At 44.3% G+C, this 18,688-nt stretch overlaps 1 protein-coding gene across 1 annotated transcript in view; it reads left to right on the top strand.

The window, feature by feature from the left end:
• PI4K2A (phosphatidylinositol 4-kinase type 2 alpha) overlaps positions 1 to 17,781 on the top strand; it is a 35,005-nt gene extending 17,224 nt beyond the window's left edge. The window contains exons 5-9 of the mRNA XM_004049906.5: positions 4,651 to 4,712; positions 6,632 to 6,731; positions 8,186 to 8,319; positions 8,809 to 8,868; positions 15,306 to 17,781. Of these exons, the coding sequence (XP_004049954.1) occupies positions 4,651 to 4,712; positions 6,632 to 6,731; positions 8,186 to 8,319; positions 8,809 to 8,868; positions 15,306 to 15,467 (518 nt within the window). The 3' untranslated portion in view covers positions 15,468 to 17,781. The remainder of the gene's footprint in view (positions 1 to 4,650; positions 4,713 to 6,631; positions 6,732 to 8,185; positions 8,320 to 8,808; positions 8,869 to 15,305) is intronic.
• Positions 17,782 to 18,688: the final 907 nt, after the last annotated feature.

Below are 18,688 nucleotides of genomic sequence, written 5' to 3' on the forward strand. Positions count from 1 at the left end.
GCCTTCTGAGTAGCTGGGATTACAGACACCCGCCATCATGCCTGGCTAATTTTTGTGTTTTTATAGAGATGGGGTTTCACCATGTTGGCCAGGCTGGTCTTGAACTGACCTCAGGTGATCCACCCATCTCAGTGTCCCAAAGTGCTGGGATTACAGGTGTGAGCCACCATGCCTGGCCTCCAGAACTCTTTTCATCTTGTAAAACTGAAGCTCTATACTCATTAAACAGTAACTCTTCATTCCCCCTCCCCACGTCCCTGGCAACAATCATTCTGTTTTCTGTTTCTATGATTTTGACTACTCTAAGTACCTCGTGTAAGTGGAATAGTACAGTATTTGTCTTTTGGTGATTCGCTTATTCACTTAGCATAACGTTCTCAAGGTACATCTATGATGTAGTATATATCAGAATTTCCTTCCTTTTTAAGGATAAATACTGATCCATTTTATGTATATACCACATTTTGTCTATCCATTTATCTTTCAGTGAACACTTGGGTTGCTTCTGCATTTTAGCTATTATGAACAATGCTACTATGAACATGGGTGTACAAATATCTCTTCAAGACCCTGCTTTCAGTTTTTTTGAGTATATATCCAGAAGTGGAATTATTGGATCATATATGGTAATTCTATTTTTAATTTTTTGAGGAACCACCATACTATTTTCCACAGCAGCTGTGCCATTTTACATTCCCACCAACAGCACACGAGGGTTCCTTCCAATTTCTCGCCAGCATTTACTGTTTTCTGTTTTTTCCTTTTCATATTTAATCTGCATTCTGCTGAATGTTTTCTGTTGTTTTGATAGTAACCATCCTAATGGGTGTAAGATGTTATCTTATAGTTTTGATTTGCATTTCCTTAATGATTAGTGATGTTAAACATCTTCTTATGTGCTGATTGGCCAATCATATATCTTCTTTGGAGTTGTCTATTTAAGTCCTTTGCCTATTTTTGAATTTTTTTTGGTTGTTATTGTTGAGTTCTCTATACATTTGTTTAAAGTTCTCTGTATATCTGGCTATTAATCCCGTATCAGATATATAATTTGCAAATATTTTCTCTCAATCTGTTGCCTTTAGTTTTATTTTTTAAAGAGACAGAGTTATGCTCTATTGTCCAGGCTGAAGTGCAGTGGCACAATCATAGCTCACTACAGCCTCGGACTCCTGGGCTCAAGTGATCTTACTACCTCTGCCACCCGAGTAGCTGGGACTACAGGTGTGAGGACCACGCCTGGCTAGTTTTTAAATTCTTTGTAGAGATGAGATCTCACTGCATTGCCCAGACTGGTCTTGAATTCCTGGGCTCAAGCAATCCTCCTACCTCAGCCTCTCAAAGTGCTGGGATTACAGGTGTGAATGACTGCGCCTGGCTTGCAACTGATTTTTTTGTGGATTGACTTTGTATGCTGCTACTTTCCTGAATTATTAGTTCTAGTAGTTATTTTTTTGTGTGGAAATTTTAGGGTTATGCACCTACACAATCATATCTATGAACAGACATAGTTTTCCCTCTTTTTTTTTTTTTCCAATTTGGGTGCTTTTTATTTCTTTTTTCTTGCTTCAGTGCTCTAAGACTTCCAGTACTATGTTGAATAGAAGTAAAAGCAGGCATCTTTTCACTGTTCTTGATTTTAGAGGAAAACCTTGCAGTCTTTCACCATTATGATGTTAGGGTCCTTTTTGCCCACCTTGGCACCCTCAAGCTATTTGCAAGCTGCTCCTGGAACTTGTGCACATCTGGCTGCCATGTGGCTGAAGGGTGGGGGATGGGTAGCTGCTTGTGGGGCTAAGAGCCAAAATTGAATGAAATTAACCACAATTTACTGTCCAGGCTTTCCCCTGCAAGTTGCAGGCCCTCCATAGACTCCAGAGCTCCAAAATAATTACATCAGACAGATTTTTGCCACTACAATTGTTGTCCACGTGGGGAGACAGATTTCTGTTGTTTCCTACTCCACCATCTTCCCAGAATCCTCTCTCTTAGAGTATTGATTTTTACCTTTTCTCCTTTCCCTTCCTTTTCTTTTCTTTTTCTTTTTTTTTTTTTTTTGAGATGGAGTCTCGCTCTGTCACCCAGGCTGGATTGCAGTGGCGTGATCTTGGCTCACTGCAACCTCCACTTCCCAGGTTCAAGTGATTCTCCTGCCTCAGCCTCCCAAGTAGCTGGGACTACAGGTGCATGCCACCACGCCCGGCTAATTTTTGTATTTTTAGTAGAGACAGGGTTTCACCATATTGGTCAGGCTGGTCTTGAACTCCTGACCTCGTGATCTGCCTGCCTTGGCCTCCCAAAGTGCTGGGATTACAGGTGTGAGCCATCGAGCCCGGGCTCTTCTTTTCTAATATATGCACTTCAGACTTTAATTTCATCTTAAGCATAGTTTAGGTGTATCTTACAAGTGTTTTTTTTTTCACCATAATCAATCATTATAGAATATACTGAAATTTTTTTTTATCCTCTCAGTTTATAGATGGAGACTGTATTTTCTAATTTCCATTGTTCATTTCTTCTCTGACCCATAGTTTACTTAAAATAGTTTTTTAGCTGGTTAGTAGGAAAATTTCAAAATACACAAAAGTAGAGAGACTGGTATAATAAACCCCATGTACTTGTTACCACCTTCAACAGTTATTATGTAAGGTCTCACTTCCTGCTACCCCCATCCCTGCTGGATTTTTTTTTTTTTTTCAACTAAGGCTTTGACTGGAACTGCTGGGATTTTTTAAAATTTATTTTTATTTTATTTTTTTTGGAGACGGAGTCTCACTCTATCGCCCAGGCTGGAGTGCAGTGGCCCAATCTCGGTTCACTGCCAGCTCCGCCTCCTGGGTTCACACCATTCTCCTACCTCAGCCTCCCGAGTAGCTGGGACTACAGGCGCCCGCCACCACGCCCGGCTAATTTTTTGTATTTTTAGTAGAGACGGGGTTTCACCGTGTTAGCCAGGATGGTCTCGATCTCCTGACCTCGTGATCTGCCCACCTCGGCCTCCCAAAGTGCTGGGATTACAGGCGTGAGCCACCACGCCCGGCCACTGCTGGATTATTTTAAAGCAAATCTGAGACATCATTTTATAGCATCCATAGATACCTCCATATGTTCTTGAAGAGATAAAGACTTTTTTTTTTTCAGTATAATCAGTATTTAATGTCCCATCAGTGTTCGGATTACCCCAGTTTCATAAAAAAAGATTTTTATAATTGGCTTGTTGAAATTACGATATAAAGGTCCACATATTACATTTGGTTAATATCTTTCTTTTCTGTTTTTTTTTGGAGATGGGAATCTCACTATGTTGCCCAGGCTGGTCTTAAACTCCTGGGCTCAAGCAGTCCTCCCACCTCAGCCTCCCAAAATGCTGAGATTACAGGCATGAGCCACTGTGACTGGCCAGGTTAATATGTTTCTTAAATGTCTTCAATTTAGAGAAAGTTTCACATCTTTTTTTTTCCCTTGCGTTTTATTTGTTGAAGAAACTGGATATTTGCCCTATAGAAGTTCCACATTGTGGATTTGGCATCCTCAATTCTCTGTGTTTCCTGTAAATTTACTGCTTGGGTTTAAAGGCTTGATCAAATTCAGGTTTGATTTTTTTTTTTTTTTTTGAGGCAGGGTCTCACTCTGTTGCCCATGCTAGAGTGCAGTGGTATGATCATAGCTCATTGCAGCAGCCTCCAACACTTGGCTCAAGCTATCCTGCCTCAGCCTCCCAAGTAGTTGGGACTATAGGCACGTACCACCACACCTGGCTAATCTTATTTACAATTTGTTTAGACATGGGGTCTCGCTATTTTGCCCAGGCTGGTCTTGAACTCCTGGCCTCAAGTGATTCTCTGCCTCCTCAGCCTCCCAAAATGCTGGGATTTCAGGTACAGCCTCTGCTGATACTCCTAATCTTGACTTTTATCTTTTTAAACATATTAAGGATTTTGTTGTGAACATTTTAAAGTCTGTATATTTTTATTGTTTGGAGCCCCTACAGATCTGTTTTAATTTTCAGTTGTTTCTCTTTTATTCCTGTCATCTTGTTTCTTTGTGTACCTGGTTGTTTTTCATTGTCAAATACTGCCTATCAGAAATCGTAGAGCTGTATGAAGGCCTAAGATGTCATTGTAAATCCCATCTGGAGGAAGATTTCTTTTGGCAAGCATCTAGGGCAATAGCAATCCAGTATCACTTTAATTTCAGGTGTTGAGGGGAGCTTAGTGTATTTCCAAGGTGTAGTGCTTCAGGTCATAACCCAAAGCATAGATGATATATGAGGGTCCCTTACCCCTTATCAGTCACTGGATTATAGTTTTTGTCTCTCTAGCTCCACAAGGCTCTTATAATTGTTCTACCTCTCAAGCTCTTAGCCAGCTCTTTCCAAATTGGCAGGTGCTCTAGGGGAAAAGAAGCCACAGTGCTGGGCTCCACGTCCTCCCATGGATTTCCTTTCTCTCCCATATCTTCACTCTTAAATCCTTTGTGGTCTTGTTAAAATCTCCAGTACCTTAAAAGAGATCTAAAAATATTTTATCCAGCATTTGTAGTCATTCTCAGTAGAAGGGTTAGTCTGAGTGTCCAGAATACCTAGTCCACCATTACAAAAATGGAAAATCATCCCCCCTTTTTCTGCTAACTTTATATTTCTGTTCACAGATCGAGGCAATGACAACTGGCTGATTAAATATGACTGTCCAATGGATAGTTCTAGCTCTCGGGTAAGAGACTGAGATAAATCTTAAAGAGAATGAAGAGTATTTGCATAATATAGAAACACATAAAATGGTCAGAGATGTAGTTCATACAAGTTCAGAAGAATCGGAGGGCGCATATGTTTAAAATTAATAGGTTAATATTTGGTAAAGTTTTTCTCAATATGTGTTTCAAGGACATCCTACTGACACATGTTAATAGGAATAGCATGAAGAAAGGGTCAAGTAAATTTGGAACATATTATGTACTCTGTTCCTTTCTTTGAGCTTCATATTGCACAGTAGCATAGTAAAGGTGTGAGAAGTACTACGTTAAACAAACCTATTTAAATTTGATTTCTACCCCTTTTAAAGCATGAGCCACTTTTCTCACAGCAGACCGCAAGTCCACAGAACATAAGTTTAGAAAAAGCTGCTCCTGCAACTTTCTTTCCTTTCTCATTCCTCTCATCCTCCACCATACTTCTCTATCACTGTTCAGTCTACATGTTTTACAAAATTAGCAGAAGGCTGCCTGGGAGAGAGTGAGATTGGTTTTATTTATTTTTTCTTTTCTTTCTTTCTTTTTTTTTTTTTATAAGAAACAGGGTTGGCCGGGCATGGTGACTCACGCCTGTAATCCCAGCACTTTGGGAGGCCGAGGTGGGAGGATCACCTGAAGTCAGGAGTTCCAGCCTGGCCGACATGGTGAAACCCCGTCTCTACTAAAAATACAAAAATTAGCCAGGCATGATGGCGGGAGCTTGTATTCCTAGCTACTCGGGAGGCTGAGACTCGAGAATGGCTTGAACCCAGGAGGCGGAGGTTGCAGTGAGCCAAGATCACACCATTGCATTCCAGCCCAGACGACAGAGCAAGACTCTGTCTCAAAAATTAAAAAAAAAAAAGAGACAGGGTCTTGCTCTGTTGCGCAGGCTGGAGTGCAGTGGTGCTATCCTAGCTCACAGCAGCCTTGGACTCCTGGGCTCAAAGCAGTCCTCTCACCTCAGCCTCCTGAGTAGCTGGGACTACAGGCGCAAAAGTTGTTTAATTTTTTGTAGAGATGAGGTCTTGCTATGTTGCCCAGGGTGGGGTTTTCATTCCTTATAACTTTTTTACTTTCTCTAATAGTGGCTCTCAAATTTTGTGCCTGAATCTTCTGAAGAGTTATTTAAAATAGTACACAGATTCTTCAGGCCTTTCCCTTAGAAATTGATTCATCAGGTCTGGAGTAAAACTCAGGATTCTGCACATTTAATAAGGTATCTCAGGGGATTCAGATTCAGGCATCCTGGAACCACAGTTCTTGTTCCTGTGATGGCACCCATGAACCTGAAGCATGGAGCCACATAGTCAGTGATTGTCTCTGACATGGGGTGTCACAGGTGACATGCCCACTCTTTTTACATTCATCTCTTGTCCTTTTCCTTTTCATGCACCACTGAAGCAGGAGAACAGACTCCCTTGTGCAAGAGCAGCCAGCTGTTATCTTCCGAGGCTCTGTTTTCTCGCTGGATAATGTAGTTGTCACCAGTGAAATAACATCTGAGTCAAGGTCCACACAAAAGGACCTTGGCCAACTGATATGGATTTTATTTCTTCTGTTCTGCTTTCAGGATTCTCATTTTCTTTCCCTAGGAGGAATGGCTTATAGTTATCTTTATTATTGTCATTTCCTTCTTACCAAGGACTGTAGCAACTCTTGGGGAAGTGTACCTTTTTTAAGATAAGAACAGGACTCTTGAACTTTGAACAAGAGCCAGGTCAGAGGCACCAAAATGTGCTAAGTTCAGATAACAACATGGAAGCCAGTTCAGAGAGTAGCTCAAGATAAGTTCAATAAGAATTCTTCTCTTGAGGGAGTTGGGATGAGTTGCTTTGCTACTAATTGGAAGGGCCTGAGGGAGATGGGTTTCCTCAGTCATTAGTCTTTCCTTGCTCTTCAGGATACAGACTGGGTGGTGGTGAAGGAGCCTGTTATCAAGGTGGCTGCCATAGACAATGGGCTGGCCTTCCCACTGAAGCATCCTGACTCCTGGAGGGCATGTAAGTCTCCAGACAATGGTGGTCTGGCTCTTCCCTTGCTCAGTATATTTTCTCACTGTGCAGTGGAGATGATAATGTCTCTATCATAGGATTATTCTAAAAATTAATGAAATAATGGAGTTCAGGCACTTTAACACAATGGCTGGCATATGGCAACTATTTCATAATGTAAGCTGTTTTTCTAATTTTTGTCTTCTATGATTCCCATTACAAGCATAAAGGTGATTAGAAATTAGAAGCATAAAGATGAGTTTTCTCATTGTCTCTTTGCATTCTTCTCGTTCTTTCTGAGGACTGTTTTTTTTTTTTGGAAATGGAGTTTCGCTCTTGTTGCCCAGGCTGGAGTGCAATGGTGCGATCTGGGCCCACTGCAACCTCCACCTCCTGGGTTCAAGCGATTCTCCTGCCTCAGCCTCCCAAGTAGCTGGGATTACAGGCATGCGCCACCACGCCCGGCTAATTTTGCATTTTTAGTAGAGATGGGGTTTCACCATGTTGGCCAGGCTGTTCTCGAACTCCAGACTTCAGGTGATCTGCCTGCCTCAGCCTCCCAAAATGCTGGGATTACAGGTGTGAGCCACTGCGCCTGGCCGAGGGCTATTTATTTTTTATTTATTTATTTATTTTTGAGACGGAGTCTTGCCCTGTCGCCCAGGCTGGAGTGCAGTGGCGCGATCTCAGCTCACTGCAACCTCCTCCTCCTGGGTTCACACCATTCTCCTGCCTCAGCCTCCCGAGTAGCTGGGACTACAGGTGCCCGCCACCATGCCCAGCTAATTTTTGTATTTTTAGTAGAGACAGGGTTTCAGTGTGTTAGCCAGGATGATCTCAATCTCCTGACCTTGTGATCCACCCGCCTTGGGCTCCCAAAGTGCTGGGATTACAGGCATGAGCCACTGCGCCCGGCCCTTTTTAAATTTTTTAATTTGTTATTTTATTGTTTTAGTGTATATTTCCTGAAATATCTTTTTTTTTCTGTTATCTGAGGACTGTCTTTCCATAATTTATTCTAATTGTGCCTCTAAATATAAGCTGCCTATCAGTGTTCTGTCTTCCTTGTTCCATCTCCTACCCTGTTGTAACTGAGAAGCTTCTGGAAAGGAGGAGAAATAAACGAAGGGAGTCAGTAGCCCCTTTTGCAGCATTAGTCTTCCTTTTCAGAAGGACCATCTCAGCGTCTCAGTGGCAAGTAGTTGCTTCTAGACCTTGCATCTTGGAAGGTCATGTAATGTCTGAGAATGAGCTCTGACATTAGGCAGCCCTGGGTTTGAACCCTGGTTCCTCTACTGACTAGCTGTGTAACCTTTACAGTTAAGAGCACTTGTAAGTTTTTGTTTCTGTTGTATATCAGGGAAGAGGGGTTCTCCTTTAGAAAGTGCCTTGACTGGTGGAGGACACAGATGAGCAGGGACTTTTCCAACACCAGCTTTGCCTTTGACTTTTCCTCTTTTCAGATCCTTTTTACTGGGCCTGGTTGCCCCAGGCGAAAGTCCCATTTTCTCAGGAGATCAAAGATCTGATCCTTCCAAAGATATCGGACCCTAACTTCGTCAAGGACTTGGAAGAGGACCTGTATGAACTCTTCAAGGTTAGCCCTGGGAACCTCAGCCCTATTATCATATGGGAGAAGGAATTTTTAATGGTTTTTTTAATTGGTCCTGACAAAAGCCAAGAGGAAATGGCTAACACCTTTCTGACTTGAGTTAGCCAACGAATAGCAAGATTTCCACATGTGGACAGCAGGACCTGGTTTGGATGGGTTTGAGAGAAATGGGCAGGGGTGAGAAATCACACTGATGTGTCTCTCCTGTGCATCATGTGGCTGCAATGTATCTGCAGGGCTTTCATTTTAATATGGAGCACTGGAGCCTAGAGTTTGAGATGCAGAGGAATATATTGACTTGTTTTCTGTTTCCTCATCTGTAAAGCAGGGAGTTCTTGTGGGAGTAGTTGACTTCACAAAGCTGCAGAAGCCTTATGCAGGTTTTCCTTCTTAGAAAGTTTCTAACTGGGGGAGAAAATGGGTTCCTGTGAGGCATTCACACAGGTTCCATCTCCTTCTGGTCTTCTTTTGCAGAAAGATCCTGGTTTCGACAGGGGCCAGTTCCATAAGCAGATTGCTGTCATGCGGGGCCAGGTAAGCCTGGGACATCCTCCCAGTATCTTTGGCGTCTCTGGGAGTGTTGTGTGCTCAGGTTGAGCAAATGTTTGAAGTTTGTGTTTTATACCCCCCCCGCCTTTTTTTTTTTTTTGAGACTGAGTCTCACTCTGTCACCCAGGCTAAAGTGCAGTGGCGTGATCTCTGCTCACTGCAACCTCCGCCTCCCAGGTTCAAGCAATTCTTGTGCCTCAGCCTCCCAAGTAGCTAGGATTACAGGCGCATGTCACAACGCCCGGCTAATTTTTGCATTTTTAGTAGAGACGGGGTTTTACCATGTTGACCAGGCTGGTCTCGAACTCCTGACCTCAAGTGATACACCTGCCTCCGCCTCCCAGAGTGCTGGGATTACAGGCGTGAGGCCCTGCGCCCGGCCGTGTTTTACACCTTTTTTAAGTCCGTTCTGTACATTATTTTTGGCTGTACCTTAACACCTAGGAGAGGAAAAGTGGCCCTCCCAATTCTCCCACCTCTTCCCTGGTATCCAGTGCTTGTTGAAGCACTTAGTGTGCACTCATCTCTATGCTAGTTGCTAGGTAATTCATTGGTAATTAAACTAATGCTCTCTGTCCTAGAGTTGCTCAAGGCAGGCTGTATGTTTTGGTGGTTAAGATCTGGGCCCTGGAGCCAGACTGCTTCACTACTTGGAAGCTCTGTGGCCTGGGGCAAAAGCCTCTGTTTTCTTGTTCATAAAACAGGATAGTAATAATACATTGCACAGTTGGCTGGAGGATTTCATGAGATAATGCTTATCAAGCGTTTAGTAAAAAGAGTACTGGGCACATGAAGCACTCAGATATTGATTATGGTTATAATTTTGTTGTTATAGGTGCAACTTACATTATTCCTTCTCCTTCCACTTCACCTTCAAAGGGAGCTAAGGAAACCAAGGGGATTGTTGATCTTCCAAAGCATAGTAAAGAAATGCTTGAAAAATGGTTTGAAAACTCTGTAGGGTACTGGTATTATGCCTATCACTTTGAAGTCTTCTTAAAGAGAGTTGGGATGACCTAGTGGTTAAGGGTGCAAACTGTGGTCACAGTGCCTGGGTTTTTGAAGCCTGGCTCTGCCATTTACTACCTGTGAGATTTTGGGCAAGTTACTTAATCTCTCCTTCCCTTAGTTTTCTCATGTTTAATGTGGGATCAATAATAGTAGCTGAGACCAGGCATGGTGGCTCACACCTGTAATCCCAGCACTTTGAGAGGCTGAGGTGGGCAGATCACTTGAGCTAAGGAGTTGGAGACCAGCCTAGGCAACATGGTGAAACCCCATCTCTACAAAAAACACAAAAATTAGCCATGTGTGGTGGCGCACGCCTGTAATCCTAGCTACTCAGGAAGCTGAGGTGGACGGATTGCTTGGGCCTGGGAGGTCTAGGATGCAGTGAGCTGAGATGGCACCACTGCACTCCAGTCTAGGGGACAGAGTGAGAACCTGTCTCAAGATAATAATAATAGTACCCGCCTTACAGAATTATTATGAGATAAATGATTTGAAACAGTTAGAGTAGTACCTGGTATACTGAAATACTCAATTTGTAGTATTAATAGCTGTTAGGATTATGATTTTTGTATACAGAAAATTCAGCTTCTCTCATCTTTAAAGGGCAAGAGGATCTTCTCAGCCTTAATTCTGCATTTACTTCTTCCTGCCATTTATCTAAAGACCTCTGATGACAGCACCTCCTGGGTTTGCTGAGCCCATTTTTCCCTGGAAGGGGGTTGGACAGAGGTTTTTTTTTCTTTTGAGACAGAGTCTTGCTCTGTCACCCAGGCTGGAGTGCAGTAGTGCGATCTTGGCTCACTGCAACCTTCACCTCCCAGGTTCAAGTGATTCTCCTGCCTCAGCCTCCCAAGTAGCTGGGATTACAGGTTCATGGCACCACACCTGGCTAATTTTTGTATTTTTAGTAGAGATGGGGTTTCACCATGTTGGCCAGGGTGGTCTCAAACTCCTGATCTCAGGTGATCTGCCTGCCTTGGCCTCCCAAAGTGCTGGGATTACAGGAGTGAGCCACTGAGCCCAGCCTGGACAGAGGTTTTAAGAACTACAATTATTGTAGCTGTCTGAATACCAGTAACATGGTATTCCTACATTTCCCAAGTAATGTAAGGGCCCAATTAGGCTGGCAGAATTTTTGGAAACATTAAAAGCCACGTGATAGACTCAGATGTTATGGAACTCAGCATAAAGGAATAAACTGGCTTCTCCAGTTGATATAGGCTGTGCCTCTGTCCGTATTGCAATGTCTTATCTAATTCCATCCCAGCTCAGTCCCTTGCCAACCCTTCTCCCATTACTCAGATAGAGCCATTATTCAGGATGGTAGGGGAGGTTGGGGTAGTGCAGTTTTATTTCTCTCCATCTTGTGCTCCTAATGTCTTCAGAGGAGCTTTTGGTATCTTGTAACCTAGAGTGTCTACTACCTTAGGGTGACCATCCAGCTCCTTCCAACATGCACATGGCCAGTATATCACTCATGTGCTTACTTGTCTACCATTCACACATCAAAGCAAAATGGTCCTCTGCACTACAGAAATCTGACAGAGCACAGAGAAAAGAGGTCATAACCCTGTCTACATAGCTGAGCCATTATTGCAGGATGGGCTGTAGTACAAGGGCCCTGAGATGTAGGGAAAGAGTGAAGAGGCCCCACAGGGACACAGTCAGGTGATAGAAGTTGTTACTCAACTTAAAGGCTTCTCACCAGGAGTTAAAGAATCTAGGGTCTGAGAGAAAGCCTCTGTAACATTTTCTTCTTTTTTTTAAAGACAGGGTCATGCTCTGTCACTTAGGCTGGAGTGCAGTGGCCCGATTGTAGACCACTGCAGCTTTGAACTCCTAGGTTCAAGAAGTCCTCCCCACTCAGCCTCCTGAGTAGCTGGGACCACAGGCATGCACCACCATTTCTGGGTAATTTTTTTTTAAGAGGTGGGGTCTCGCTATGTTGCCCAGGCTGGTCTCAAACTCCTGGCCTCAAGCAATCCTCCTGCCTTGGCCTCCCAAGGTGCTGAAATTATAGGCATGTGCCACCACATCCAGCCCAACATTTTCAAAGATAGTATTTATTCTTTAGTATTATGTGACTGCTATAATTTTTCTTCAACTTTAAAAAATAATTTTTCTTTTTAAATTCTTTATTCTCCTTTCTTTTTAGTCCTGGTTCCAGGCTTATCTTCAGCTTTTTAATTTGGAAATTTTCAAACCTCAGTAAAGTTGAAAGAATGGGATCTTCTAGATTCTTCAGTTGTTATATTTAGCCACATTTATCTCATATGTCTACATATTATCCATTGATGTAACTGAATAATATCTATTTAATTTCTCTCTCTCCCTAGATATTCTCTTTTGCCAAATCTTTTGAAAATAAGTAGTAGACAATTTGACATGTTTACCCCAGATACTCCCGCAATCTCCTTTCAGTTCTTCACCCCAATATTGTGCTTCAGACTATTTGGAACAGTGTAGGATGCTGGCAAGTACCAAAACAATTAAGTAAAAAAGAAATTTGTTACCGATAGGGTAACAAATGACCCCTGTTGCAGTTGTATCTCTGCTCCTTTATAGGCAGCAGTTGTGTAAGAGGATATTTGTGGCTTGAGGGCTGTGTGTCTGTGTGATTTCAGGGTGCAGCCTAGCTTACCCCTCCATGTTCTGTGACCTGGCCATGAAATCTTCAACATCTAGTGTTTTAAAGAAGATAGGGCCAGGCGTGGTGGCTCATGCCTGTAATCCGAGCACTTTGGGAGGCCGAGGTGGGTGGATCACCTGAGGTTGGGAGTTCGAGACCAGCCTGACCAGCATGGAGAAACCCCATCTCTACTAAAAATACAAAATTAGCTGGGTGTGGTGGTGCATGCCTTTAATCCCAGCTACTCGGGAGGCTGAGGCAGGAGAATCGCTTGAACCCAGGAGGTGAAGGTTGCTGTGAGCCGAGATTGTGCCGTTGCACTCCAGCCTGGGCAAGAAGAGCGAAACTCCGTCTCAGAAAAAAGAAAGAGAGAGAGAGAGAGAAGACAGGACACCTTCAGCTTTTATACTCTCCTACCAGAGAAGATAAATGGTGGTGATACTAATTTTGACAAAGAGGAGAAACTGTGTCCTCATGGACACATAACTGAAATACCTGTAAAATACTGACAAAAGATGGTGAGGACTGGACTCAGTGGCTCATGCCTGTTATCCCAACACTTTGGGAGGCCAAATTGGGAGGGTCATTTGAGGTCAGAAGTTGGAGGGTGCAGTGAGCTATGAATGTGTCACTGTACTCCAGCTTGGGTGACAGAGTGAGACCCTGTCTCAGAAAAGAAAAAAAAAATTAGGGGAAACTGGGCAAATGCTATATAGGAACTCTCTGTACGATCTGCAACTTTTCTCTAAATTTAAAATTATTCCAAAGTAAAACATTTATTTAAAAAAAGGTGATGAAGAGATAGTGTTAGAAGGAGAATCCAAATAAAATGTTGGCTTTTTACTTTTTGTTTGTTGTTTTTTTTTTTGAGATGGAGTCTTGCTCATTCGCTTAGACTGGAGTGCAATGGCACAATCTCAGCTCACTGAAACCTCCGCCTCCCGGGTTCACGTGATTCTCCCGCCTCAGCCTCCCCAGTAGCTGGGATTACAGGCACTCGCCATCATGCCCAGCTAATTTTTGTATTTTTGTAGAGATGGGGTTTCTCAAAATTTTTGTATTTTTGTAGAGACAGGCTGGTCTCAAACTCCTGACCTCAGGTGACCCGCCCACTTCGGCCTCCCAAAGTGCTAGGATTACAGGCATGAGCTACCACGCCCAGCCAGCTTTTTACATTTTACATTTATATCATCTTTGTAGGAAAATCATAAAATAGGGATGAACAACAATAAATAATTAAAACCACCTATAATTTCTTTCTTTTTTTTTTTTTGAGATGGAGTCTCGCTCTCTTGCCAGGCTGGAGTGCAGTGGCGCAGTCTTGGCTCACTGCAACCTCCACCTCCTGGGTTCAGGCGATTCTCCTGCCTCAGCCTCCCAAGTAGCTGGGATTACAGGCATGCGCCACCATGCCTGGCTAATTTTTGTATTTTTAGTAGATATGGGGTTTTACCATGTTGGCCAGGCTGGACTTGAACTCCTGACCTCGTGATCTTCCCACCTCGGCCTCCCAAAGTGCTGGGATTACAGACGTGAGCCACTACGCCCAGACCAAAACCACCTATAATTTCTTGAGACCCCAGAGATGACCAGTGCCAACTGCCAGACTTTTTTCTACACTATAGGTAGATAGGAAGATCGAATTTAGAAAGTAAAAGTGGGGTCACAATCTAACACTGGTTCCTTTTCTGCTTTCCTTTGCATCTAACACAACATTGTGATCGCTTCTTTGCCAATACATTTATGTATATATTTGATAGTTCCATGGTTAAATTTCTATATATTTTAGGATAATTGTTTCTTATCCCTTAAAGTATTAACTAGTTTACATCTTTTCACTGTTATAAACAATATTACATTTGTTTTTGGAACTAAATGTTTTATGCATATCCATTAGTGTTTCTTAAAAATGGAATTGCCGAGTCAGAGGGTCTGTTCTTTTTTTTTTTTTGAGACAGGGTCTTGCTCTGTTGCCCAGGCTGGAGTACGGTGACATGATCTCAGCTCACTGCAACCTCCACCTTCCAGGTTCAAGTGATTCTTATGCCCAGCCTCCCAAGCAGCTGGGATTACAGGTGTGCACCACCCCACCTGGCTAATTTTTTTGTATTTTTAGTAGATACAGAGTTTCACCATGTTGGCCAGGTTAGGATCTGTTCATTTTTAAGTGTTTTTTGTGTTTTTTTTTTTTCTTTTTGTTTTTTGAGACGGAGTCTCTCACTCTGTTACCCAGGCTGGAGTGCAGTGGCACGATCTCGGCTCACTGCAACCTCTGCCTCCCGGGTTCGAGCAATTCTCCTGCCTCAGCCTCCCCAGTAGTTGGGACTACAGGCGTGTGCCACCATGGTCGGCTAATTTTTTTTGGTATTTTTAGTAGAGATGGGGTTTCGCCATGTTGGCCAGGCTTGTCTGAAACTCCTGACCTCAAGTGATCTACCTGCCTCAGCCTCCCAAAGTGCTGGGATTACAGGCGTGAGCCAGCGTGCCTGGCAAGTATTTATTTTTTTGAATTCTCCCCAACTCTGCGTCGTTCTTTTGTATCTTTACTAACTGGAGGGCAAAAAAATAAAGGATTTGTTTTCATTTGTATTTTTTAAATGATTAGAGAGGTTTCCATTTTCTGTTTTGCTAATTTTTACTTTTGTAAATAGCCTATTTGCAGGATTTTCCATTGGTATTTTTAAAAATTGATTTGTAGGCGTCCTCTCTACTGATCTCCTTTCAGAGGCAGATCTGGAATGCTGAGGCCTCTCCCTCACCCATCTCCTTTTTCCCACTGCAGATCTTAAATCTGACCCAGGCCTTGAAAGACAACAAGAGTCCCCTGCACCTCGTCCAGATGCCACCTGTGATTGTTGAGACGGCCCGTTCCCACCAGCGGTCTTCTAGCGAGTCCTACACACAGAGCTTTCAGAGCCGGAAGCCCTTCTTTTCATGGTGGTAGCTCCAGAGGCAGGCAGAGGAAATATTGTCAGAGACTGGTGGGAGGAAGCCTGGGGAGTGGGGTGCAGGAAAAGCCAGAGAAGCCGGTGGAGAGCAGCACCTTTAAGAGCCCTCTCTCTCTGCTTGCCACCCTGCTCAGAGCTTTCCACCCACAGGGAGAAGCACAATCAGGAACAGTGAGTGCTCCTCACCCTTCTGAGTGTGGGGGAGGCTGGAGCTCCATGCACGTAGTCCAGATGCCTGGGAAGGAACATCTGTCTCCCTTCCAGCATCTGCTGGTGGCAGGCTGGGGCAGTCCCTTCCTTCCCTGACACCCTGCTCTATTGCAATTCCCTATTATATTCTGCATCAGAAAAACAAACAAAACAAAAACAACTTTAAATGCTTGTAGCAGAACCCCGGGTCATCTCATGTCAGAAACCTTTAATCCAGGCCTAAATTTGTATAGACCTGACATTCAGCTGCCTTGCAGTTGCTTCCTCCCATGAGCCAAGGTGGTGTCAGAGGGCAACTGGATGACTCGCAGTACCACAGCACTGGGACAGACAGAAGCCACACCTTTCTTTTGGGTTTTTGCCAAGCCTCCTCCATCTCCCACCAGTGCTGTGGGCTGGCTGCAAGCCTCGAAACAGTTCTCCTGGAAGGGAGGTTTTTGCTTTACCCCCGCTAGCACTTCCGCACACAATCATAGAGAACCTCTCTGCTCTGTGCTGGCCTACAGCTTGTCTGTTTCTCAAGCAGAGGCAGGAAGAGCTAGTCTTAGCATTTATATTTTAATAGGAAGTTGACTCCCAGCATGTAAAAGTGATCCATGCAGCCGGAGTGTATGCCGGGAGCTAAGTGGTCTGTGGGTGAACATATCCCACCTTGCTTCCTGAGTCCTTGGTCCCAATCTTCTCATTTGTTCCTCTCGTTTTAAATTTTTTCCCCCCAACTCTTTTGATGTAAGAGTTCAGTTTGTCTTCTGGAGTGGGTCTCTGCAAGGGCTCTGGGATGAGTCTTGGCTTCTAAGAGGACAGGCTATTAGGTTCTTGGACTTTTTTCTGTGCTACTGCTGCTGCTTGGTGGAAGTAACAGGACGTGGATTCTGCCTCATAAGTGGCAGTTTCCCTTTTCTCTCTGACTTGTCCTAGGCCGATTTCTCTATGGCTTCCCTGAGAAAGGTGGGGCCCAAAGGAGAGAGGCCTTCAAACTGTCCCAGGTCCTGCCCAGCTCAGTGCGTATCTTCTTGCTTCCATGTGTCTTTTCCCCTGCTGCCTCACTCCCCACCCCCACTTGCCAGGTGTTTGAGCCGTTTCTACACCAAAGCAAAGTACGGCCTTAGGAGGGAGTAAAAAGGGTGCCATCTGTGTCTGGAGGGGCAGCTGTGTTCATGCCCTGTGCTACTGGACATTTCACAATTCTGGCACCTTGCGATTGGTCAGTCAACCTCAGAAAGTAACTATCTTGAAGGTTTGAAAAACAACCAAAGAAAGGGAGTGAGGACCATGGCTGCGTGTCCTCTGCTTGCCCGGCTGCAGAGCAGAGATGTGCAGCCCTCTGGTCAGCTGGTCCAGGCTGGTCCCCGCCGGTCCCCTTCCAGTCCAGCCACCAGGAGTCCACTTGTCCCGGGCTTCCACCTGGCTGACAGGAAGAATTTCTGAGAGCCGGATGTGCATGCCCTGTGGACGAAGGTACAGCTCGCCTGCCTGCCCCAATCCCAGCCCCGACAATCACATGCAGCTGACTCAGACACTGGCCTTGGGAACAATGTTCCAGAGAACACTTGCCCCTTGACTGTAGGAGCCAGAAGGGGACCCAGGTGTGCATAGCTCTCTGTAGACATTTTTACCCAAACCTGTTGGTAAAGTGCCCATCTGGTGCTCAAGAGGGCCTGGGGGTCTAACAGGGAGCCCGGCTGCCTCACCTGGCCACAGCCTCCACACCAGATCTCCACATTGTCTTGATCCAGACCAGCTCTGTGATCAGAAGGAAATTGGGTCCAGTGTAGGAGCGAGCTGGTCCTGGGCCTGGCAGGCAAGAGTGTGGGCATCCTTTCCTGGCCTTTCTCCACTCTCCCTCAAGCCTGTGCTCAGGTTGCCTTGAATGTGGACTCTGGAAGAGCCAGGGGCCCAGAATGCCGGGGGAGGCTTCTGGGTGGCACTCATGAAACACCGTCCCTCTGCCAGCCATAGGCCCTGCCTCCAGTGTCAGGGAATGGAGGCTGGGCTGCGAGAGTGCTGCTGCCCCCTGTGTCGTTCTTCTAATCCACTGTAGAAATTGTACGTAATGTATTTAAATCAACGCAAATGTATGAATAACAAATCCAGTTCTGACCTCTTTTGTCCAGTTTCTTTGGGGGAAGGAAGACAAAGAAGGTAGGAACGGAATTTTGAGGGCAAAGAAACCTGTGTTTCCATGGAGTTGCTGAGACATGGCTCCTGGGACTATTTCTCCCTAATAAAGGATGATTCAGGTCCTCATTTCCAAAGTCCTGATGCTCTGAAAACCAAAAGTATTTTCATAACCCATTTGAAACCAAACCTGACCTGAACCTACACTGATAGGAAGCTATTGGTAATTATGATGTGTTCCTTTTAGTGTGATTCTTTGTTGCAGAAATGTCAATATATTTTATGACATGGTTCCCTACTAGGGATTATACAGTATTTGCTGACTACTTCCTAAGAGCCAAAAATAAAAAATCTGAATTCCAAAATAATCTAGTGCCAAGGGCTTGGGATAAGAAATGTGGACCTACAGGCTGGGTGCAGTGACTGACACCAGTAATCCCAGCACTTTGGGAGGCTGAGGTGGGTGGATCGCTTGAGGTCAGGAGTTTGAGATCAGCCTGGCCAACATGGCGAAACCTCGTCTCTACTAAAAATACAAAAATTAGCTGGGTGTGGTGGCACACGCCTGTAATCCCAGCTACTTGGGAGGCTGAGGCAGGAGAATCACTTGAACCCGGGAGTTGGAGGTTGCACTGAGCCGAGATCGCACCACTGCATTCCAGCCTGGAGTAAGACTCTGTCTCTAAGTAAATAAAAATAAATAAATAAATAAATAAACAATAAAATAAAAAAGAGGACCTACCTAACTCAAGGTAGTAGTGGTTCCTCCTCTCGGCCACCAGAGGGCAGCCCTGCCCTGTGTACATCACTGCCCCACTTCAAACCCTGAATAATCAAGCATATAGGGTGGGTGGAGAGGGAGAAGAAAGCTAATAAGCACAGAGTATGC

The sequence above is a fragment of the Gorilla gorilla genome, chromosome 8 (genome assembly GCF_029281585.2).
Source record: "Gorilla gorilla gorilla isolate KB3781 chromosome 8, NHGRI_mGorGor1-v2.1_pri, whole genome shotgun sequence".
In the NCBI taxonomy this organism is placed as follows: Eukaryota; Metazoa; Chordata; class Mammalia; order Primates; family Hominidae; genus Gorilla; species Gorilla gorilla.